Source organism: Clytia hemisphaerica, unplaced genomic scaffold (genome assembly GCF_902728285.1).
Source record: "Clytia hemisphaerica strain Z4C2 unplaced genomic scaffold, Clytia hemisphaerica genome assembly, whole genome shotgun sequence".
NCBI classification, from domain to species: domain Eukaryota; kingdom Metazoa; phylum Cnidaria; class Hydrozoa; order Leptothecata; family Clytiidae; genus Clytia; species Clytia hemisphaerica.
The window spans coordinates 272,881-296,663 of NW_027104529.1; the positions used below are offsets into that span (position 1 = coordinate 272,881).

General features: G+C 36.0%; 2 protein-coding genes and 1 long non-coding RNA gene across 4 annotated transcripts in view; 1 reads left to right on the forward strand and 2 right to left on the reverse strand.

Annotated features, from left to right (window-relative positions):
- Nucleotides 1-23,783, forward strand: part of LOC136822132 (uncharacterized) — a 237,764-nt gene that overhangs the window by 110,994 nt on the left and 102,987 nt on the right. The gene's annotated exons all lie outside the window — the stretch shown is intronic.
- Nucleotides 176-5,341, reverse strand: LOC136822154 (synaptotagmin-15-like). Its single transcript, XM_067078391.1, has 6 exons — nucleotides 5,151-5,341; nucleotides 4,816-4,892; nucleotides 2,992-3,078; nucleotides 1,845-2,797; nucleotides 1,397-1,511; nucleotides 176-1,159 (listed from the first exon to the last, which is right to left on the reverse strand). Exons 3-6 carry the CDS (start codon nucleotides 3,014-3,016, stop codon nucleotides 696-698), a joined length of 1,557 nt encoding a protein of 518 aa, XP_066934492.1. The 5' UTR covers nucleotides 3,017-3,078; nucleotides 4,816-4,892; nucleotides 5,151-5,341; the 3' UTR covers nucleotides 176-695.
- Nucleotides 5,454-23,783, reverse strand: part of LOC136822129 (ATPase family AAA domain-containing protein 2-like) — a 31,721-nt gene continuing 13,391 nt past the window's right edge. Inside the window, exons 2-20 of one of the 2 annotated variants that reach the window (XM_067078363.1) lie at nucleotides 15,459-15,625; nucleotides 15,208-15,355; nucleotides 14,773-14,971; nucleotides 14,456-14,599; nucleotides 14,080-14,261; nucleotides 13,751-13,892; nucleotides 13,427-13,575; nucleotides 12,888-13,136; nucleotides 12,404-12,791; nucleotides 12,058-12,211; nucleotides 11,764-11,920; nucleotides 11,322-11,540; nucleotides 11,016-11,115; nucleotides 10,540-10,739; nucleotides 10,160-10,405; nucleotides 9,979-10,021; nucleotides 6,705-7,160; nucleotides 6,177-6,322; nucleotides 5,454-5,959 (exon numbers count right to left, since the gene is read on the reverse strand). In XM_067078363.1, coding sequence (XP_066934464.1) covers nucleotides 5,927-5,959; nucleotides 6,177-6,322; nucleotides 6,705-7,160; nucleotides 9,979-10,021; nucleotides 10,160-10,405; nucleotides 10,540-10,739; nucleotides 11,016-11,115; nucleotides 11,322-11,540; nucleotides 11,764-11,920; nucleotides 12,058-12,211; nucleotides 12,404-12,791; nucleotides 12,888-13,136; nucleotides 13,427-13,575; nucleotides 13,751-13,892; nucleotides 14,080-14,261; nucleotides 14,456-14,599; nucleotides 14,773-14,971; nucleotides 15,208-15,355; nucleotides 15,459-15,625 — 3,522 coding nt within the window. In that variant the 3' untranslated portion in view covers nucleotides 5,454-5,926. Of the gene's footprint in view, nucleotides 5,960-6,176; nucleotides 6,335-6,704; nucleotides 7,161-9,978; nucleotides 10,022-10,159; nucleotides 10,406-10,539; nucleotides 10,740-11,015; nucleotides 11,116-11,321; nucleotides 11,541-11,763; nucleotides 11,921-12,057; nucleotides 12,212-12,403; nucleotides 12,792-12,887; nucleotides 13,137-13,426; nucleotides 13,576-13,750; nucleotides 13,893-14,079; nucleotides 14,262-14,455; nucleotides 14,600-14,772; nucleotides 14,972-15,207; nucleotides 15,356-15,458; nucleotides 15,626-23,783 lie in introns of both variants that reach the window. The other variant, XM_067078362.1, reaches the window with a different exon arrangement.

Sequence of the window (23,783 nt, forward strand, 5' to 3'; positions counted from 1 at the left end):
TTTGGCTGAGGGTGAAGTATTCTTAAGAATCTGCCAAAATTGAGGGTAGAATATTTTTAACGTATTCTTACCTTTTCAGACCCGACCTTTATATAAACTTGAAAAATAACCTTTGTGAGACTTTTAAGTGTACAATGGTAACTCAACTACGATTTCTATCTAGGTCCCAACTTAACAACTCAGGCATTTCTTTCGTTTATCTTAACCAGGACGGTTCATATTCTTATTCATAAAAATAATCTTACAAAATTATACACACATATACAAAGTAAATTTGAAGGTTCGTCTCTAAATAATCTTCAGTTACAGCTTTTGATAGAAATTGAACAGTTTCGAGGTTATTAGTGAGTGGATTATCATCAATACACGTTTTTTTATAAGAACAAACTATATGAGAACATAAGGCTTCGATGACCAAAATGTTAAGAACAAGTTAAGAATATTCTAAGGCTTCATGGGCTCTAAAACACCTAATTTCTCAGAATTTCTTAAGTACACAAAAATACTCACAAAATGGTGACATTAAGAACATTCTAAGAACATTTTTAGGCTTAAAACTAAAAAAAGTTAAGAACATCTGAAGGCTTCAAAAATTTTGGACGTGTAAAAGAATATCAAAAAGGAGTTGGAGAATTCTAACAAAATTTGTAGTTTCCACTGTAGACTATTTTAAGACGGATTTTACAGAGACATTATCATAACCTATCGAGACGTAAATGATGCCATTGTGTGATTGAACTATCAAAATTACGCACCATTTCAACCCAGTGAAATTCTTCATCATTAAAAGGAAAGTTCGTTTTACCAAGGTAAAGCCGTCCAATCACTCGCTTATTCCTCGTTGTGCCCGTGGTCGCACGCACACTAATTAAAACACCCATATGGTTCTTTAAAGTATCTGATGCAAAAGTTTCGCGAACTGAACGCACATCTTTGATGACCAGTGATTTTTTATAGTTGGAAGAAGCATTAGTTATGAGTTCGTCTGCTACTTTTAATATAGGGCTTGTCTCCGTCGACATTTTATCGAGTTCATCAGACAGAGCACTGAATTCGAATGTTTGTGTAAGATGTAGATCACGAGTTGATGTGAAGGTTTTGGAACGTTTACTGACGATTATGTCATTATCCAAGAGAAGAGATACTTTCAAATACATGTCTGAAAGAAGAAGAAAATACCAAAATAGTAAACATGTAGTGAGTCGCAGGTTTCAACCAATGGCATTAAGGGGGTTCTTTCCGAGAATCTAACAGAATGGTAACAGTAAGAATGTTACATTAAACTAGTTTAACTTGATAGCGATTTTTTTAAGTAAAGGGGCTAAAAGTCACGCCAGAATTTCATATGACTAAACGGAAATAATTCAAACTCACTATCCTTGATTATACAACATACCTAGATCATCTTTGGAAACAGATAATTGATGAAATTGTCGCACAGTGACAAAGATTTTGTCAGTCACGCAATCGTAAAGTAGAGAAATCAGTAATTGACCAAGTACCATAGAAGGCTGAAATAATCAAAGAAAGAAGGACCAGTTATTAAAAAAATATGATGTTTATATCCTGGGAGAGCTTACAAAAGTACTTTTCTAAGATTTTACAGAACAGGTTAGATTCGTAACACATTCGAGAGGGAAGAAAAAAATCCACATTAGCTTAGGAAAAGAAAGGTGTTAATCCGATGATTGGTTCGACCTTTGAGGTTTGTTTGAATCTCCTAATCTTTTCCTTCATCTTCTACCATCCATCAACGGGATGATTTATAGCGAGAAATATGGAGCTATTAATCTCTTGAAAACTCATTATTTCAACCTTGAGTGAGAAATTCGTGTTAGACTTACAGGATTGAGACAGGGTTGTATTTCACGACAAATCGGTCCTGTATCAGAACCAGCTAACAGAGTCTTTTGGTATTGTGCTAAAGGTACACGAAAAAAGCCAAGCACTCTGGTTTCGTTATTCGATATAATATCCCAAACAGTAAATCGTAATACCACATCGAAAAGTTCTTTTGAGCGGATAGTGAAAGTGAATTCTTGGTCATACTCCGGATTAGGTGCTTCATCCGGGTTTGAAGTGACTTCGGTATTGGGATTATTTTCGATGACGATACTGACAGCTGGCAAACGAATGTTATATAAGGAATCACAGGAGTTCAATTGTCGACCAGATATCAAAAGTAAAGTTAAATATTCATCACCAGGTAGGTAATACATGGTAAAAGTTAACCGTCCTAAACTCATTTCTTGTTCATTGGAAAGAACACTATCTGGTCTTTGTAAACGATGTGTTTGATTGACCGCAACTGGTTCCGGTTGCCAGATCCTGCGTTCCGTATCATTTTGTGGTAAAGACGATAAATCATGATCATCACGATATTTGGAAATAAAGTTTGTGATTTTATCTTTATAAAGATGTACAGACCTGCGGAAATCTTTTTGATTGGGTGAGTGCTCTCCACTGGAGAGGTCATCCAAAATTTTATGGTCCTCCTGAGCTTCTTCAACACCTTCGCCGAGTTCTGTGTATTTTAAAGACGTCTTTGTTTTCGCATTATTAGGTATTAGCTTCACTTTCACTTTCGTTTGATAAGGGGGCTGGATCGGGTTTGGATGAAATTCTGGAGTTCCAGACTGCGGATAGTCTAGTATACCGTACTTTATTTGTTTTTCGTGATCAAAGATCGACTGTCGGACGTTCTTTGTTTTTTTGTTTTTGAGGAGATAAAGAGCAGCACAAATGAGCAGGATCAAAACGAACGAAATCACAACTATCAAAATGATGCCAGGAGTTCCTGAAAATGAAAAAGAAGCAAAGTTCAAAATCTAAACCACTTATCTACATGAAATGCATTTAGAAGATATTGACATATCACTGAAGGAAATAAAAAAAAGTGTTCTACGTGTATCTCATATCCTGAATAAGGTACTATCAGTCATTTAGTAATGTCCGATCGAAAGTAGTGCATTAAGTAGGAATATTTTTCACCTGAGATGGCATTGTGAAAACTCATCTCTTCTCCTGAACCAACTTCCTCAAATCAATTCCACTGGAAAATCATTTTCATGTCTTCATCTTGAGAAAAATTACAAAAAAGAAACAGTTTATCCAGCAGTTTTTAATGAAAAAGTATTAAAGTTTACAGTTCAAACTGATCAAAAGTTTAAGATCTAAAAAAGCAAGCACATTTTAATATATCAGGAATAAATGTAAAAAGTATATAAGGCAAAGCGCTCTGGGGTCTCTTAAATTGAAAGAAAGCATGGCGAGCTAAGTTTGAAGCAGATGCAAAGGTTTCATTCACACCAAACTTTGATACAGAGTTTATTCAAAACGAATATAAAATCTTATAATCTGCCGCTGGAAATAACATTTCTCTCGTGAGCTTTTAGTGAGGAAATTTCTAATAAATGCAAATATCTTTCTAAAAGCCAAATGTCAAATAGCTACAATTTACATTTACACTTAAGCAAAGACTGCCTCCGTTACGTAGATCTCTATCGAAAAACACGAATAAGGTAAAAACATGTTGTTCAATTCTCTCAAACATTAAGCAAATTTAAAAAGTCGTATCTGAATGAGTAGTCAAAAAACTATGACTGTCAGTAAGTTTTATTTAAAAGATATAGTTCCAGTGCAGAGTGTCGTTATATAGTACACTCATTGATCCAAATATTTGCTCGAAATGAAACCTCAATACGAATCAAAACCAACGCAAAGAAGGGGCAAAAAAATCACAATTCACAAACAATCTACAAAAAAAATCAATAGAAAGACGACGCATGAAATCAAATCAAAATTGAGATTTTTTGATCGAATCACTTTTATCATATAGCATAACTTTCTGACAACACTCTGAGTTATTAAGCTTTCTTTTTTCTCGACAAAAAATCTAATTGTCAATTCCCGCGTTTGCGGAGAAAAAAGATGAGCTATGTAATTACGCTGTTATTAGAATTAATGAAAAATGGCATTTATTCAAACAATCTCTCTCGTACTGGTAAGGAACAATTTCAGAATAGAGCGGATTAGATTGTTCACTTGTTCAATGAAAAGGTTTTATCATCTTTTTTCATGTAGCCCGTGTTCCGGTTCCTGAAATTCACATAAAGGGGGCGATTGTTGGATGATGTTTGAAGCGTTGGCACAACCACGGTATTTCTCATCAAAACAAGTCAAAAGAATACAAAAATAGTTGTCAAGAACATACGAAAAAAGCACTGATCAAAGAAAACACTACCTCTACGTCACTGGGTTCACTCAGCAAATTATAGACACGTCGTTTTTAAGTTTCTTTTAACCTTTTTCGCAGGGAAATTTGTAAAAAAAGTCTGGTTCAAGTAGAAATATCTATAATTTATGCAGTAAAATTTTCAGTCAAAAAGAACATTGAATACAGCTTAGTAAGACCATTTGGTACTCTTCAGACAACTCAAAAAGAATCTCTTGTAAGAAACATGCTTTTAATTCAAACAGTGCAATCAAAAGAGGACAAAAGAGTATTTTGTAAGCATTTCAAAAGGGGTTGACAGCAATACTGTTCTTTTCAATAAAGATTGGTTTAAATATAGTATATTTGAGGAAACACATTATAATGTAAAACACAGACAACAATTTTGATGAACATATTTATAAGTAGTCACAAATGTCACAACATGAAGACATCGTTTTATACAACCAGGTAACAAAAACGGGGGAAAAACGTTCTAATGTTGCTTCTGAAAGCGAAAAAGAAGACGTCTACACTACAAGTTGTACATGGTTTAACTACCCCAAAAAGTTGAATAGCAGAATTCAACACACAATACTTACTAAACCAAAGTCTTCAACAATGAATAGCTAGATCTGTCAATAGCCGCATTTCTCCATCAAGAACTTCAGAGGACAACCTACAAGTAAAAATATTTCATAATGGGGTATGATTTAAATAAGTCGTTTATCACACAAAGACTTGACAAGGAAATCTAAATGAGTCCAATAAGAAGTTTCTGCTAAAAGAAAATATCGAGTTAATTTATTTATTTCATATTCATTAGAATCAGGATCAACAAAATGGATGAAAAATATTTGAATCGGCATTTCAGAATTTTATACCAAAAGGTATGCAGGGCGAATAAAAACAAACAAACAAACGACGCTTTAGGTACCTTGAATGTATCTAGGACTTCATTCAGTCATCCTGATCCATTGAGGTATGTAAATGGCATTTCCATTGTGTACCAAAGTATGATACCGCTCTGCCATTATAGTCTTGAATTTGAAGTCAGTTTCACTTTCATTGTACAGGAATATCATGTGTTTTGAGATGGTGGAATTTTTCACTTATATTTTCTTATTTTGAGCTGAAAATGTAAATACAAGACAGGTCCTCAATGAAGCAATGTAGACTATACGAACAGAAGGGTCAAATAATGCTGATGGACAATGATGCAAGAATAGAACAAATCAACTAAAATGATAAAATCTATATTTTCTCACAAATCCTTCAAAAGAAGAAGTACAATATTGTCTAGTTTACGTAAAAACTCGTGACAATACGCAGAAATAAATAATATATTAAAAGCTCATTGAAAATTTACTGAAAAAGAAGCACGATTTGAAAGTTGACATTTCTATCAATTAAAAATCTGAACTCTACTCCGATTAATTTTCCAATAAACTTTTTATGCCAAAATCGCTAAAAATCCACCAGATATTATGAGAAAATGCAAAAGCCATTGAGTTTGACCTCAATTTACGATGAGAGAATTTTCACAATTTGATTTATATACTACTTCTCGGTTTTCGTATAAAGTTATTGTAGAATTCTATTCTAATTTAATAATAAAGTAAAATATAAAAAATGCAAAAAAGGGAGAACTATTTATAGGTAAAACTAATTTTCAACAAATTAAAACTGTAGAAAATACTACCAGAATCTAAATCAAGCAAGGTTTTCCAACACACAACGAAGTTCCTGTAAATGAAAGAATTAAGAAAGGTCAGTTTTGTAATGGACTTTCAAGTCAGATTGAAATTTAAGAGATTCGTTTTCAATTTTGTAGAAATATTTTGTACAGGTGGTAAAGGATAGGATAGTCTAGCATATAAACAGCTTATGTATAGTAACTGTTTTTTGGCAATTACTTAACACCACTCTCTTGGTAAAAATGTAAGGAGCAAAAGGAACAAACCTTTAAGACCAAATGTCGTTCAGTTTCATTTTTATGTTCGTTTAGACATCGACAGAGCGATGAATATATTCTTTCCAAATCTTTGACATTACATGAAGATGTATTGGACACAAGTTCTTGCAGTAATGAGGTTGCTTCTTCGTTCTCTGATTTGCCACCTGTTGAGAATTAAAAAAAGGAAGTTTGATTGGAATCCTTGTTCGGCTATTCCGGAAGGGGTAAGTTACATTGCGCTATTTTTGACTGGATACCACCAGTAGGGACCTAAGATCGCTACGATCCATGCTCCCATCCACCCAACAACCCAATTTGATAGCACTAATAGAGGTGGTTCGATCGGGCATAATCTCTAATTGTGGTTGCAATTTCTCGGAATGGCTCTGTTAAGAAATTATGTGGAAAGTGGGATAATCGGCACTTCAAAGTTGGGCCTCCTGGATTTAGAAATTCACGTTTGCTAGGCATTTGGTTTAAAATGCCATGATCAAGACAAGTCTGTAAGGTTTCTTTGATAAAAAAATCTAGTACCTTTATCGAATTCTAAACTTCTTTTGACGCGATTCACTGAATTTTCACCGTCGACATTTTCATTGTTCGTTTCCATCACTTGAACTTCTTTGTTGTGGTCTTCCATTCGATTCTCTTTGTCTTCTTGGCTTTCCTCTTGAGAATCTTCTGCTTCTGTTGTTAGTTCTCCTTCTGTCTTATTCGGAGATTTATTCTCACTTTCGGACGTTCTACTGGCCTTTACAGCACTCTTACGTCGACAGTCAACCAGTTCCAGAACACTTGGATCATACAGTACGCCATCGTTCATTCCACGAACACGTCGACTAAATCGTGAGCCGGACGGATCGGGCATCGTTGCAATTGGCTTTGCAGCTTCGTTTGATATTTCGTTTGTTGTCTGCGTTTTGCTGGCAGCCGGTGTTGAATTCTTAGGGAGAACTTTGAGGAAGGAAGGTGCGAACTGTCCGTAGTGTCCTAAATAAGAAGGAGTTATAAAATATAATTCATGAAATATGGCGATGTATTTTAAGTACCTTATCGGCTCTTTTTACACCGGCCTTAATTTAACGCCGGCCCCTTTTACGCCGGCCCTTATTACGCCAAAGCCTGATTTTGGGCTTACGCCAATTAGGGCCGTAAATAACGCCAAAATTTGTTAGAATGGCTATTTATGCTTCAATTTACATCAAAATATCACTTTTCAGTAAAAAACTGTTGAAAATTCCATTGAAAATCACTGATTTTTGCGAGGTTTTAGATATGGAGTAAAACAATGGATAATTTTTATCTTCAAATCATACCTAAAATCCTTTAAATAGAGAAAAATGGTCAGAAATTAACTCCACTTTTAATTAAAATTTGCTAAATTTTGACCCTTTTTACACCGGCCCTTTTAACGCCGGCAGTTATTACGCCAAAGGGCCGATAAGGTAGTTAAAAATGTATTACTAGCAGTTAGCTGAAGCTATAAATGCCCCGAAACCGCCGGAGTTAAACATTTATTGCCAGCCATTATAATTTGATAAGTAACATTTAGTTACGACGATAAAAGCCTTTTAAAACAACATTATGTTCTAAAGTTGAAATTAGATGTAAAGTCCTTTTCTTGGCTGTCATCCTTAAAGTCCGGCAGTAGGACGTGACAACTGAGGAGTATATTCTGACTCAACCTCAAGATTACTTTTGAATAATTAGGTTTGAGAAGAACGTTTCACAATATACGCAATCAGGGTAAACTTAGGTAGGATTTGTAGGACAAATTTTTCTGGAAAATAAACATTTCTTTTTTGTTGTTTTAAGACTGAGTGTAATAGAAGAGTGGAAAATTAGAAGGAATTTCAAGATCAAGTGAGGGTGTAGCCTTGAGGCGCTTTCAGAGACACACTCATAGCTGTCGCTATGAATGCCCCGCCGATAGCAGATATTAGCCCAGAGGAACTTAGTCATGAAGAGAGCAAGGGAATCATAATCAGACTATAAATTGGTGAAATGAGTCTTCATAAAAAGTGCTCAATGTTACTAGAGCTGTTTAAAGTTAAGAAGCACGAGCCGATGCGGTTAAAATTTTCTCAGTAAGATCCATACATAACGAAAGTGTCAATCCAAAAAAAACATGTTTAATCTACCCTTTCTGATGCAAAGTGACTTAAATTAAAACCATTACAGGTTTCGCAACATATTAAGAACTAGAATGATATCAAAGTTGATTTTCTTCAATCACCAGATAAAAATCCCTTTTGAAAACCCAAACATAAGAATGTGTACTGTGAAACTGAAAGTGCTTCCCTTTCATAAAGAATATACATAATGCAGATTAAAAGGTGAATTCGAAAATTAAATTGAATACAATTTCAGTCATTTGATTTGAAATTTAAAAAGTAAGTACGGTAACTTTGGACTGGTGGCATACCGTAGATATAATTTATTTGTATCAAAGGTTACTGAAAATTATCTGAAAAACTTTAACAATCTTTATACGTGTTTCTGCAAAAAGTTTTCAGTTAGAATAAAATTTCTTCATGGTTACTAAAGATATGAATTTGATAGTTGCTCTCAAAATTGCCAGGGGAATTTTAGATACCGCGTCCTGTTGTAACCACCGCCAACATGGTTAAAAACTTTTCACTTCACAGGTAGGTACAACATTGTGTTTGTATTTTATTGGACGTCTGGTTCTAAAAAGTCAAAAAGTTTGTTCAGTTTTGATTTGAGCAAAGTATACTCCTGCGTTCAACATCAATACGGTACAGTGTGCCGTGGTGGTATTAGTAGAGAGAGTGTTCGAGTCTGTTCATAATATGAGGCTGAAAATCTTCGGCGTACATTACATATCGAAGTACCGTTCTGACACAGTGACATAAACAGCATTTTCAAAGTTTGCTTAAGCTTCAATATTGGCGTAAAGAATTATTCACAAAATAGCATCAAATACTCCATAATCCATCGTTTTCGGCTTTTGTTCAGCTTCTGTTTACATTTTCTGCTCGCTGCTTCCCATGCTCAACCATTTTTTTTTGCTGTAACACTGTGCTTCAAATGTCCACGAGAATGAATCAGTTCATGTTAGTCATAGTATATTCTCATTGGCATGTCTCACTCAGTAAACCTTTTGTAAGAAACTCGATGTTGGTACCAGTTATTGGCACGTTTTGGCGCAAGGCTTACTCTTTGAAAAATTACTTTCGGCGCATGCAATATCCATATAATTATAGGGTACTCTGGGTTTTGTCTTTCCACCAAAAATTTCAATTTAATTTCCTTCAAAATGAAATCACTATATAGGTAAACAATATGAATTAAGGGTCAATTTCCCTTTTGTCTATGCCTTTATAATATCAGCAGGGTTTCGGTAGAGCAGCACATAACACTCTGTGTGTGTGTAACACACTGTCATTGAAGATGTCCATCGTCCATTCTGACAATTGTATAAGGTTTGATCTAATATCAGTAGTTTGATAGTTATTCATTCAGTAGCAAACAATGTCCCTCAAGTAAATCCAGTTGAGCAACTACGTTAAAAAGATATTAACCAAGCAAAAATCTTGTGTGCTGTTTGTTGTTTGTGAAAGCTTTTAGCTGTGTGGACTGGCAGTGCAGACGGGAAGCTACCTTCTCTGTCCGTGCATAGCTAGGAAATCAATACAAGTAGCAGCAAAAGAGATATCGCGCGCGAACATTTTTTAACCGCGTGCGGCCCGCTCAGAATCGGAAGAAACATGAATCTGAATCTGAATATTTTTCTGGCGAGCAGGTCCGCTACGTGAAGCAACAAAAGCCCCTTCGGGGCAATTACCTGGCTTTGCATTCTTTCGTCTTTCGTAAATTTCAACACATTGCTAAAGAAAGAATAGAAAAAATAGAAGTTACACTGTTTGGTATTTAGTGTTAGCCACTAGGTAGGAGTGGTGTTGTTGAAAGAGATCATCTTAAGGGTTATTCTAAAATTTGTAAAAAAACATTTGACAGTCGCAAACCTTTTCAAAATCAGGATCCAGATCATTATGAACCAACTGATAAGCCACATCTCTCAATTCACAAGCACGATTGCGAAGTTGTTTATCGAATTGGTCACGATCAGGGTTGTATTCCAAGCAATTGTTAGTGATGAGGTCGATGTCTTGAAGATAATGTGTACACGAGTTGTAATGGTGTGCGTTAATACGAGTCATGACTGTGGAAAGGTCCATTGGCGTTGTAATAACTTGAAAGTAATCGTCCACCTAAAATCGTGTTATATAAATGAGAATTCTACACTGAAGACAAATCATATCTAGCGAGCGGAAGAATTACATTTTCTGAAGCTTTAGTTTTTGAGAAAAAATAAACAAGAGAAAATGTGTATAACAGGTAATACCTCGTCAGGGTCGACAGGTTTTGAGAATTCTTTGTATTTGCGATCTGCTAGTAATTTCCACGTTACGCCTCGTAAATACAATCGTAATTCTCGTAATATATTTTCTTCGACTTCCATTAGTTTATTAACTTCCTCTTGCGAAAGTTCACGTTCTTTGACTGTCTCGACTTCTGGTAGCTCTTCCAAAGTGCGTTTCACCCCTGAAGTGATAAAATCAGATCGTAATGTGCAAAATACATAATACCAGAAGTAGTTTCAAAAAAGTAAAAAAGAAATCGTCAAAATATCTATTATCTGAGATCGCAGTCAAAGCTTAAAAGCTGAAGAGAGTTTACCTCAGAGCCTTGCACCTCATAATATGATCATTTATTATAGATACGAGCGTCAGACTACTGTATGGCAGTTATATTACATTAAAGGTTTCTCTACTTTAATGTAAGAGCCCGGGTTATCCGGATACACATGAAGATACTTACTTTTGTTTCGTTCCACCGGTTTTTTCAATGCTTGTTTCATGATAATATCTTGGAAAAATTCATCGCGTTGTTCGTCAGTGGGATTGGATACCGGGAATACCTTAAAGAACGATGGTGCGAGATTGGGATTTATTCCAAGATAAAGAGAAAAATATCGACCTTAAATCAAATTCAGTGTAGTTATTATATGAAGCAAAGCGGAGGGTCAATTTTAAAATTGAGGTCTTGGAAAACAGAGAGTTTTTCTATGAGTTGACCTCGAAATTGAGATTAGCCCTTATTGGTGGTTAAAAGGGAACATTATACCTCATTATGAGAAGTAGAAAACAGGTCTTGCAGTTCTTCAGAGAGTGTTTCATAAGGTGAGTCACAAGTAGACACCAATAAGACAGGGACGTGCGAGGGAAGGTCGTATAGAAGGGTCATGAAAGATGCGCGAGTCGTATCGTTGATCGATGACCACCAACTTTCAAGGTGTGGTAAATACAAAATACTTGGTGCTGTTCTTCGTGCTTCCCTGAATAGCTACAGAATAAAAGAGAATGCTACGTGAGAAACAAACATGTCAAATGAAGTAACTTGATTTGCGTATCTTTGAAGAAAAATACTAAGTTGAAACAAAGTTGAAAAAAAACCCATCAGTCTCTAGACCAAAAAGTCTAAAAACTACAATAAAAGTTTTAAGTCTAACAATTGTTATGGAAGGGCTATTTATAAGCGATTCCGGGCATCGAAAAATAAAACTTACCTGTGCTACTGCTTCTTCCGGAGTTCTTGTTGAAGTACCGAACAAAGCTGGAAGGTCGATCATGTGAGTGGAAAGATGTTCCATTGCATAAAGCAGAGAGGGTGCTATGTAAGCCGTCTGTCCATTACCGTTCGTACCTGCCAATAAGATTCTTGGCCTACAAAGGAAAAGGTATGGAAATTCGTTTGTTACGTATACAAAACAAAAATCGTAGGCTATTAGAAAAGCAAATTGGCCAAATCCTCACAAATTTCCAAGCAGTAAAAGTAATTGAAGAAATAAAGGAAATTGTACCGATGAGTGAGATTTTGTTCGACTAAATCTTGCTGAGCCTTGAAGAATTCTTGTTGATCGTTCGAAGAAGTATCGCGATGTCTTGATTTAGGTTTTTCATAAATACTCTGTGATTCACTGTCTGATAAATCATATTCCTCTTCTGGATCATATTCTGATGAAGAATTAATTTTCGATCATTAAAAAGAAGTAACCGGGCCAAACTGGAATCAAACCCTAGCTGTAAATCCTTTAAGAATTTTAAAAACAGGAAAATAAATAAAACAGCATGGCCACTCCCTTTTTAAATTAACTATTACATTAATATTAACGTCAGGACGTCATGACGAAAACATCCAAAACATACCGGTAATTTTCTTTCCAGCTGGGAAGATTTTCATGACAATATCGGTGGCCTTTTCAACATAAGCACTCAGCAATGGTTTCAAATGTTCAGGAAGAGAAACGCCAGGTGAGATATTGGATCGATTAGAAGCTGGTGTAATGCTCTTCAACGCGTTCTTGAAGTCCACTGAAGATATTTTGATTTCGTTCGTATTCAACGCAAGCTTTTTGCTTGTTTTGTAAATTTGAGGGTATCTTCTCCTCAATGCAAACAGAGCAGCTTCGGTGCAAAGGGCTTTGATGTCAGCTCCACAGTAACCGACACATTTGTCAGCTAGTTGTAGTGTGAATTCTTTAGATAGTTTTGGTTGCCATGACGATGTATTAATCTCGATGATCTTCTGTCTTGCCTGAAAATGGAAAATTTAAAAAATAAGCCAACCAGAAAAGAACAAACGAATTTCTGACAAAAAATAGGAAAGACATGATAAACAGTAAAAGAAAACCTTTCTATTAGGAAGACCAAACAAGAACTCCCGATCAAATCTTCCAGGTCTTCTAAGAGCAGGGTCGATAGAATCCAATCGATTGGTTGCACCGATAACCACAATTTCTCCACGAGCATCCAAACCATCCATCAAAGCAAGCAACGTTGATACTATAGAACTATGGATTTGATCCTGCCTTGTGCTTCGAACTGGTGCAATACCGTCAATCTCGTCAAAAAAGATGATGGAAGGCCTCATAGTGTAAGCCTAGAAACAATAAAATCAATTGAAGATTTCAAAATGAGAAATTTTTTTTTTTCATCATTAATTTCTTGATCTCCAAAAGTATATTGGTTCTTCTTACAAGAAGTTGAAATATTTTATGTATATGTTATGTATATAAATGTATATAAAATTCTACGATTCAAACTGATACGAAGTGGACAGCTAAATCATTAATGGAAGCTTAGTGGGTTTACTTAAAGGTAAACGTATAAAATACAATAACTAAAAAGTGGGGATATACAATCAAAATAAAAATTAGAAAGAATATATACCTGATCAAAAAGAAGTCTTAGCTGTCTTTCGGATTCGCCAACCCATTTGCTCAGACAATCAGCACCTTTGCGCATGAAGAAGGCTACCTTTTGACCTTTCTTGGTGCACTCATTTGCTAATGCTCGAGCTACCAGTGTTTTGCCAGTACCTTTAGAATCGAATATTCATTATCAATTTTGAGTATGTCATTGAAAATTGATAACATATACTTGTTGAGAAAAGTTCTTCCAAACTCATATTTTATAAGCTAGCTTCCAATGCGAACGCAAAATGAAGAAATTAGCTTAGGAATTGAAATGGAGGTAACAATCACGTAAACTAACCTGGAGGTCCATAAAAAAGGACACCACGTGGCGGAGAGATTGAAAACTTTTGGAAGATTTCAGGATAGAGAAGTGGGAAAACCACCATTTCTTTGAGTGCTCTTATGTGATGATCAAGTCCACCCACATCTTCAAAGGATGTCTGTGATGATATAAAATTGAGCGTTATAAGAAGGTTGTGAGACAGAAGTCAATCTTATTGAGCAAAAAGAGTCAAAATTTCTGAAAATTTCTAGGCAAAAACATATCTCTTTGAGGACGGAAAAACTCAAAACACTGAAAAAGCGAACAATTGGTATAAATAATTGATTGTGGCAAAAAGTATTTACATTTGAATCAATGTTCATAGGTTCCACATCTGCTAAACTAGATCCAGCACCAAGTTCCCTTGCTCTTTCTCGATTCTTCAATACTCCAACCATATCATTAGATTGAAAGTTCATTGGCAGACATCTTGAGCGTGCTTGGTTCATACTTTTGGCTTTTCGGCGTTCAAATGCAGCTTCGTCATCTAAAATAATTTAAAGTGATATTGGTATCTAAGTGTGTTTACTTTAAATTGCATGATATCCTTATGAGTAAATGGTTTAAAAGAGAACTTTCTCTGTAATTTGATACTCAAAGTTCTACTTTATATTCTATATTTTACTATTCTACATTATACTATGATAATACTCAAAATGTTTTGAAATATTAATTTCATACCTGAGGAAGAAGAGGTTGATGAGGTTCTGCGTCTTCGTTTATGATGGGGTGAAGAGGCGTGTTGAGGGATTCTTTTCATTTTGTGTGGTTGTCTCATTGGTGAATGCATCTCAAACATCACTTCTCTACGTCGTGATCTGCTTGCTAAAGTAGAAAGTAATTTTGTTCAATTTTTTTAAAAATATGAAAATAAAACAAAATTATTCTCCGAAATGAAACTTTTCACAAGTCTCGAAAATCTAAATTCCTCTCAAAATTCTAATGAAAGACGTCTTCTATGTTTTGAAGTTACAGTGCTTTATGGTAGAATTCCTTACTTGGCAAGGGTGGTTGATATCTTTTAGTTTGTTGTTTTTCTTTACGAAGATTATACGCTGGATGCTCTTCTTCTTCTTCTTCTTCCTCCTCTTCGTCAGAGTCTCCACTCTCCCCTTCCTCATCACTGTCATCCTCTTCGTCTTGTGTTTCCGAATGGATACGTCTTCGTTTGATCGAATCATACATTGAAGCTGCATCCTGAGTATGTAAAAAGTGAATACAGCATATTGATTAACGTCAATACTCAAATCTGACGCTTGTTTCAAATCATGTTGGAAGTGTTTATGAAGCGCATTTAAAAAATCTAGTTTCATTTTAGATTATGAAATTCAAATTTTGAGGCTTAGTAATAATGTCTGAACACCTGCAAACACTCTAAAAGTTTGTCATCATTTAATTACAGCAGTTCTCTTAATACTAAGCTTTCCTCATACCTCTATTAATTGTTGACGCTTTCTCTCAATCTCCCTTTGGATCTCAGATTCATTGAAGGTTTCAAAAACCTTTTTCCTTTCTCTTCCGCTTCTTCGTATTTTAGAGGATCGTTGACGAAAACGAGTTTTCTCATATCTGTCCATATATCTAGTAATAATATAAGGAGCGAATGTTACCACTGTCATAAAAAAGTGAATGCTCATTTCATTGAACCATAAACATTGTTTATCTCTTTTTTGCCTTAATTTACCTGCTTTTATCCCTGGATCTTGTCCTCATACTTCTGCGTTGCAATGTGTCGGTTAATGTATCATATGACTGAAGCAGCTCAGATGAATTTCTTCTCTTCCTTTTTGATTTTTTTACAGGTGACTCCTGCTCCTCTTCTTGTTTTTCTTGTCCATCCTCTTCCATAACCTGAAAAACAGTAAAACAAGAAATTTAAATGCCGATTTCATTTGTTAGGGGCCACTCACATATCAATGTTTCCCACAACTAACGTCCAATTGATGCGAGAGGGTGGGAGGGTCAGAGACGGTGACGCTAAGAAAATTTTCGGGGGTTATCGAATTCTAATATTTCTAACAAATAAGCCAGATATTATTTATGCGTCTTGACGAGACGACCCAATTGATTTTCATAATTTTCAAAGAAAAGGTTGTGTAAAAAATATAATAGGAGGTAGGTTTGAGTTAAAAAGGAGATTTCCTTTTGCTGAAAAAAAGGGTCTGGTCCCTCTTCTTGGCATCCCCTAACCTTGAAAAATGCCTATCCCCCAAGGATTTTGAACAAAAATAGCTAACAAATATATGTGAAATATCTTAAGACAAAGAAAGCAAAAACATAAACTTCTTGAAAACAGTGCTTGAAAATAATCTACAATATATATTTAACCTTCTTAAACTATCCCCCCTTCCTTGCTTTCACTCCCTTTTTGATGAAAATTTCTGATCCCTTTCTTCATTCTTTCGGAAGGTGTCACCCCCCCCTGAACTATGTGGTTCAAGTTCAACTTAAAAGGCCTACAAAAAGTTGTTTCGATTCGGATCAGTTCGGATATCTTTGTGAAAAGCATGCTAATTAATGATGACTAAATTGTTAAAGTTTTCTTTTCAAAAATGATACTTTACATTTTTCTCATATGTGACCCCCCAAGCGATTTGAAGTACATTAAAAATGAGACCGGTCTTGGTGCGGACAGATCGATAAAATGTGCGGCAAAAAAGCGGCGAAAAGATTACCGTGCGGTAAAATGATACATTTGTATCTACCAGAAATTCCATTCAAACGCACTTGATCGGTCACTAAAGAGCACCATTAGAATGAGTGCGGTATTCAGTGCGGTCATGGTGCGGACATTTTGTTTTTATTGTTTTGCTTGTTTGAACTCGAGGCTGAAATTCTTACGGCAATCGGAAGAAATATAAACAAACGGCGGGGACCGCACCATCGTCCGCTTTCGTCGGCACTTTGTCCGCACGGACCATACGGTACTGTGCGGTCTTCTGGCCGCTTTTTTCAGCTTTTAGTCGCACAATTAACCAGTCCAAAAGCGGCAGAAGCATGACCGCACCAATACCGGTCGCATTTTTAATGTACTGGGTCACATATATCAACAATCTGTGACGTGAAAGGGGGATTGCAATTACTGATTGATCGGTAACTTTGGTATGTATTTGTGAATGTTTGATTTTTTGTTTCAAACACTGCAGCTTTCATCTTTGTCGAGGTTAACGGACCAGTCAGGTTGATGATAGACAAATCACAGTTGTATTTTTGCGTCCATAAACTTGTTATTCTACAACACAAATGAGCCACAAACGAGCCACAATTTCAGCAACAGAGACCATGCAAATGAATTCTTTTAAATTTTTTTGTTCTGATTCAAGATGGCCGACGTTGATTGGAGAACTATAGAGCGCCCCGCCAAACCACTCATCGTCCCAATATAATGAATGAATTACGAGTGTGCAATTTGCCGCGCAGGTAATGCCAGGTGCTCCATCGAGATGCTGCAAATTGCTTCTTCTTCATCTTTGAGGAAGTTAACTTCGTTAACTCAAGTGCAGAGTTCCGCTATTTTCTCCTAAGTGCAGCTAATTATAGCAATTTTTTGCCTTTTTGGGCCAATTTTTGAGGTACAGGTGCACCTTGTCCGGACCAAAATTTATCAGGTGCGCTCTTCCAGAGCGGAACTTGGTATTTCCGAATTTTTCCTCAAGTGCAGCCATGCTATACTCTTCAAACTGGCTTTTACTAGGGTTCACACTTTTCAGGATTCTATGCACAGAACCAGGAAGAATTCACCAAAATGAATTTCAATGCATTAAATCATCCAGATCTTTTCATTCTTTTTTAAATCTTAATCATTAAATCAATCAGAAATGATCAGGGAAACAAGTTAAAAAAGCTGCATCAACTATCTCTTTTCTTTCCAAAGATATTGATGTTTTTTGAAGTCAAGGCTCTGAAAACAATGTTTACCATAAAATGTGATGCATTTTTGAACCCTTATGCATGCATGCTGCTAAATTTGAAAATCTGCAGGCCGTCTGGAATTTGGATAAATAGAAGAAATACACCGTTTTATAGTCTCGCTATCTCCATGGTGCTCCACCTCAGAGGCAGTAGGTCAAAATGATCACTTTAGTCCAGACCCGATCAATCGAACTAGTCTTACCAATCGAACAATCAAACTAATCGAACTCCATTGAACCATTAAAGTTCAATTAAAACAAGTAATACTTTAATGGACCTACCTATTTATAAAACGAATAATTAGAATTTAATGGAAGTAATGTATAATTTTAAATTTCGATTTATATATCTATTGGAACGGAGAAAGCAATTAAGAAACGCATCGATGTTTAACGGTGAAAGAAAAATAATATCGACACTTTAATCAATCATTCAGAGAAAATTAAAACTGAGAAAATCTCAAAAAACCGCTTTTTTCGGGACATTTCCAGTTCTAGCGGCCGGAAAAATTTCTTTTTCGAAAATTGGGCTCTGTCACATTTTGGGCATTGCCATTTTACAACATCATTGTGCAAAAAATCATGAAAAATCTGTCGAGTATAAAGTTGAAAAAATGAAGGAAAACCGTTTTAACGCCGGTTTTCGGTTCGGGGCTGTTCCGGCGATTTTTAAGGAGTTCCGGATTCAAAGGATGATTTTGATTTTTTTGGAAATCAAACGATGCTAAGTTTTGGGCATCATCAATAAAAGAACATTTTTCTGTAAAGAAACAATTAAATAAGTTGAAAAAATGTGACGGAATGTGAAAAAAAACGACGATTTCCGGCACATTTCCGGTTCTACAGACCGGAAAAAATTTTTTTTCGGCAAACGGTTTTCGACAACACCTTTCGGCAGTAACTAATGTGCATCTATGTGCAAAAAAATCGCAAAAAACTAATGATAAATCTCGAGAAAATCTCAAAAAAAAAACGCTTTTTTCGGGACATTTTCCGGTTCTACCGGCCGGAAAAAATTTTTTTTTCGAAAATTGGGCTCTGTCACATTTTGGGCATTGCCATTTTACATCATTGTGCAAAAAATCATGAAATCTGTCGAGTATAAGTTGAAAAAAATGAAGGAAACCGTTTTACGGGCCGGTTTTCGCCTGTTCCGGCGATTTTTAAGGAGTTTCCGGATTCAAAGGATGATTTTTTTTTGGAAATCAAACAATGCTAAGTTTTGGGCATCGTCATAAAGAACATTTTTCTGTAAAGAAACAATTAAATAAGTTGAAAAAATGTGACGGAAATGTGAAAAAAACGACGATTTCCGGCACATTTCCCGGTTCTACAGACCGGAAAAATTTTTTTTTCGGCAAACGGTTTTCGACACCTTTTCGGCAGTACTAATGTGCATCTATGTGCAAAAAATCGCAAAAAACTAAGGATAAAATCTCGAGAAAATCTCAAAAAATCGCTTTTTTCGGGACATTTCCGGTTCTACCGGCCGGAAAAAATTTTTTTTCGAAAATCGGGCTCCGTCACATTCGAGGGTTTATAGTAATGCACCTTTGTGCAAAAAATCAGAAAAATTGAATGAGCCAATCTCGAGAAAAGTTGGTAACTAACTAACTAACTAACTAACTAACGAACACGGGTTAATTTATAGGACCTCCACCCCTACTGTCCGATTAGTTCGGACAGTAAAAACGTCGATTAGTCTGATGATATTAAATCCTCATATCTTCCCTCGCTTGCAAAAACTTTATCCTGGCATGCAATTGTCATTTCGACAATTCCTGGACTTAACAGCTTTTTTAACGTTTATTGTACCCGGATATTTGTCTGTTCGGAATACTACGTCCCAACCAACTGCCTCTGGCGCTAAAAGGATTTACAGGAAAAGTGTGTAATCCGTTCTGCCGTCCTTTGGTAAAAAGGCATATGTGACAGCATTATTAGCAGGCTAGCTCTGAAGCTCTAAAACAGCATCTAATAACATGAAAACCAGAATATGATTCTTCAATGGGAATCAAAACTTTAAAGTGCACTTACAAACATCAATTTGTCAAATCTAACAAAATTAATAATCGCACTGTCATCATTGACAATAAAACAAACGATTTTTTGTCAAGAGCCTTGAAAACATTCCAACAACTTCCATCGAGATGATCTGTCACAGCTGGTCACAGCTCAGTCTACCATTTTTAGCGTGGTCCGAGGATTGAGCCGAGAACGCTCTGTGAGCTCCTGCGCGGGTGAAAAACATTTTCTCAAGCGAAGAGTACGCGAAGCGATTCTAGCTTTACGATAGTGCCGCGGATCATCAATGGGTAGTATTCAATTATCATTATTCCTTTATTTTCATTCCTAGAACTTTTGCAAAAAAAAGGAAAAATAGAAAAGGTATTTTTTACTGCTCTATTCACATACTGAATTTGAAAGATCTTCCATGAAGCATTTTTTTGCAAATTTCAAAAAATGATTTTTGTCCCGCCTTTGCAGGGACTTTGGCTTAAGTGCTTGAGTGCAGCATAGGGTACAAAGTCCAAACACGTGTTTCCCGTAATTTTTGTATGAAGAGTTAGGTCTATACTGATTGGAAGTAATTTCCCCGATATATACATTCCAAATTTGGGCTATGCAAGTTTCCCTCCAGTGATGCAAGTTACCAGACTTCATGGTAACTGTGGGGAAGGTTAGAGTAAATTTTTTTCTTTCCTTTGATGAGATATCCTATCCTGCCCAGTCTCTGGTTTGGTGTTGTTTGTTTGCCGCCATGCCGACTCAGCAAAACTCTCAAAATACCACAAAAAATGCTGTACCAGTCGATCTCATCAACAATTGGAAGCAAGTACTTGCTGAACTAGCAGAAGAGGCCAGCAATGAAACAATTAGAAACTGCCTCAGACTCTACAATCCAGAAAAGCCAACTAAAGATAACATAAAAACCCTGAAATCATGCCGAAAGGATCCCATCATAGAAACATTGAATTTCCTGTCAAAAACAACCAACATAATGAACAAAGACGAAGCAATTGAAAAATTGTGTGTGGTCATACAGAGCTATTTTCCAGACATATGTCAAATATGCAACCAGTCATATAGAGTAAAAATGCATGACGATTCACTCTTAAAATGCGGCTCCTGTGGACAAGAAGTCCATCGACCATGAGCTACCTAAAACTGCTAAAGAACATTAATTTGATTGACCAAGACGAGGAATTGAGAGACTTAATCTACCAAATACCTGGTATGTTTTACCTTTGTCAACATTGTCAGGAAAATACAATAAATTTTCCACACATAACAAGTTTAACCAACACTGCCAATTCCAGTGTGAATCATGTCAACATCAACTCTATCCAAACACCTACACAAACAATCAAAACTACCAACATCACATTTGTCGCAAACTCCCCACAACATACACCTGTATCTTTACCTACCAAAAGTATTACTGACCTCTCATCATACACCTCAATATCCTCCACTCGACCTCGATCAAGATCTCTTCCTCCAACGCCAAGGAACCGATCACTACCACTAAAACCTAGTGTTATTATAGACAACAACAATGTAAATACAGACAGAACCCTTGATGGTGTTTATCTAGGAAGAACTGACTTCTTGAAGAAAAGATTTCAAAGACAACTTGAAAACAATACTAAGCTTACATCAGAATCTACAGTCCCTCAATCATCTGACAAATCAAAAGATGAAATCGAGATACACAACACACCACCAACCTGCCGATTTTATGTCAAAGGTAAATGCAAGCACGGTATTTGAGGCAAGAACTGCCAGTACAACCATCCAAAAGCCTGCACCAAACTCATGAAACATGGAAACGAGGGTCCAAAGGGATGTAATGCTGGAACTAAATGTAACCATTTCCACCCAAGAATGTGCTCTTCTTCAATCAAGAGAGGTGCATGTTTCAACACCCATTGCACTTTTGCCCATATCAAAGGCACTCAAAAGAGACCAGAAACTCCAACAAAGAATCTAGAAATCGAAGGCTACACCTTACATAGAAAGGATCGTGATCGTGATAAACCCAAACAAGGAAGATACAGTGGTGGGGTTGCCTTCTATCTGAGGGATGACATCTCTCCATTGTTCAAACCCCTACTCGAATTCTCAAATGGTGTAAATTCTACTTCTACTTTACTCTGAAGATTTTAACATTATCATTGGAATTCTATACAGACAGCCAACAAACCCAAATCACAAATCAGATGCACCAGAATTCGCAGAGCTTATATCATCAATAGTATCAAAGATCGAAACTCTCTATGGTTGCTGTCCTGATCTTTACATTTGCGGTGATTTTAACATTCCACATACACTCTCAAACCAACAATGTATACCTACAGTGAACTGTGACAGATCACTCTTAAAATTTTAGATGAATTCGCACTACAGTTCAACCTTTCTCAAATTGTGAATAAATCCACACACACCAATGGAAATATTTCAGACTTTCTTTTAACAAACAATACAGACATGATCTTTAACTACCAAACAACACCAACCATATACTCCAATCACTACAACATTGAGGTTGTTACACATTTATCTTTTAACAAAACCAGAATTACTGATACAGAAAAAATTTTTAACAATGACTTCGACAAATTCAACTTTTACAATAACAAAATAGACTGGGAAAACGTCAATAAAACTTTGGATGATATTGATTGGGAAAATATTTTAAAAACTTATGATTCTAACCCTGATGAACAATACAATGTATTCCTTGAGAAATGCATTGATGTTATCACCAAAAGCAACATTCCTTTACGAAAACCCATAAAGAAAACAATTATTCCACGCGATCGTCGAATTCTTATGCGAAAAAGAAAGAAACTGAAGAAAAGACAGCTCAACAAGAACACAAAGCCAAGATTGATTGATATCGCACTAAAATTACAAAGCAGCTATGCCAACGAAAGGTACAACCAAGAGCTAGATACAATCTCCAAAATCAAAGTGAACCCCAAATTCTTCTACTCTTACGCAAAAAGATTTTCTAAAACCAAACCTAAAGCGGGACCATTATTAGTTCCCATCACAACAAGCTAACAGACAATAACCTTCAGATGGCCAATATACTTCAAGATCAATATAAATCTGTATTCACACCACCAAAATCACAATATGAAAATCCTGATCTCAATCCTTCGCAAGTTACGGAGAAATTTGATTATTTTGACCTCACAGAGGACGACTTTATTAGAGAGATACAAACCCTCTCTTCAAACTCAGCTGCTGGCCCAGATGGCTTTCCAGCTATATTTCTACTCAAAAACAAACCACAGCTTGCAAAACCACTCAGATTGATATGGCAGAACATTCTTGACAAAGGGTTCACTCCAAAGATACTGAAAACAAGTTACATCACCCCTATTTTCAAAAAAGGAAATCAAGGATTGGCTGAAAACTATCACCCTGTCGCTCTTACATCACACGTCACTAAAGTTTTTGAAAAGATTGTAAGAAAAAATTTGCAAGATCATCTGGAAAGAAACAACCTCTACAACAGCAACCAACATGGATTTAGGTCAGGAAGATCCTGCTTAAGCTAACTGCTTGCTCACACTGAACGTCTAATCCACTATATTGAAAATGGCTACAATGTAGATGTCATCTATCTTGATTTCAGTAAAGCATTTGACCGTGTTGATCACTCGATACTGCTACAGAAACTTGAAAGAAATGGCATTTGTGGAAAACTTCTATCCTGGATAAAGTCATTTCTTACAGGGAGAACACAGAGAGTCTCTGTCAACACAACGCTATCCAAAAATGCAGATATCATATCCGGGGTGCCTCAGGGTTCTGTGCTAGGTCCCCTTCTGTTTCTTGTAATGATACAGGATATTGATGAAGATATATACAACGCTGTCCTGTCTTCATTTGCTGATGACACCAGGCTGATGAAAGCACTGGCCAGTCAAAATGATGTCCAACTTCTCCAAAACGATCTCAACTCAATATACAAATGGTCAGAGATCAATAATATGCAACTGAATGGACTCAAATTCGAACATATGCAATATGGAAAAAATGAAGAGCTGAAACCCTATTCAGTTTATTATTCTGATACTCGA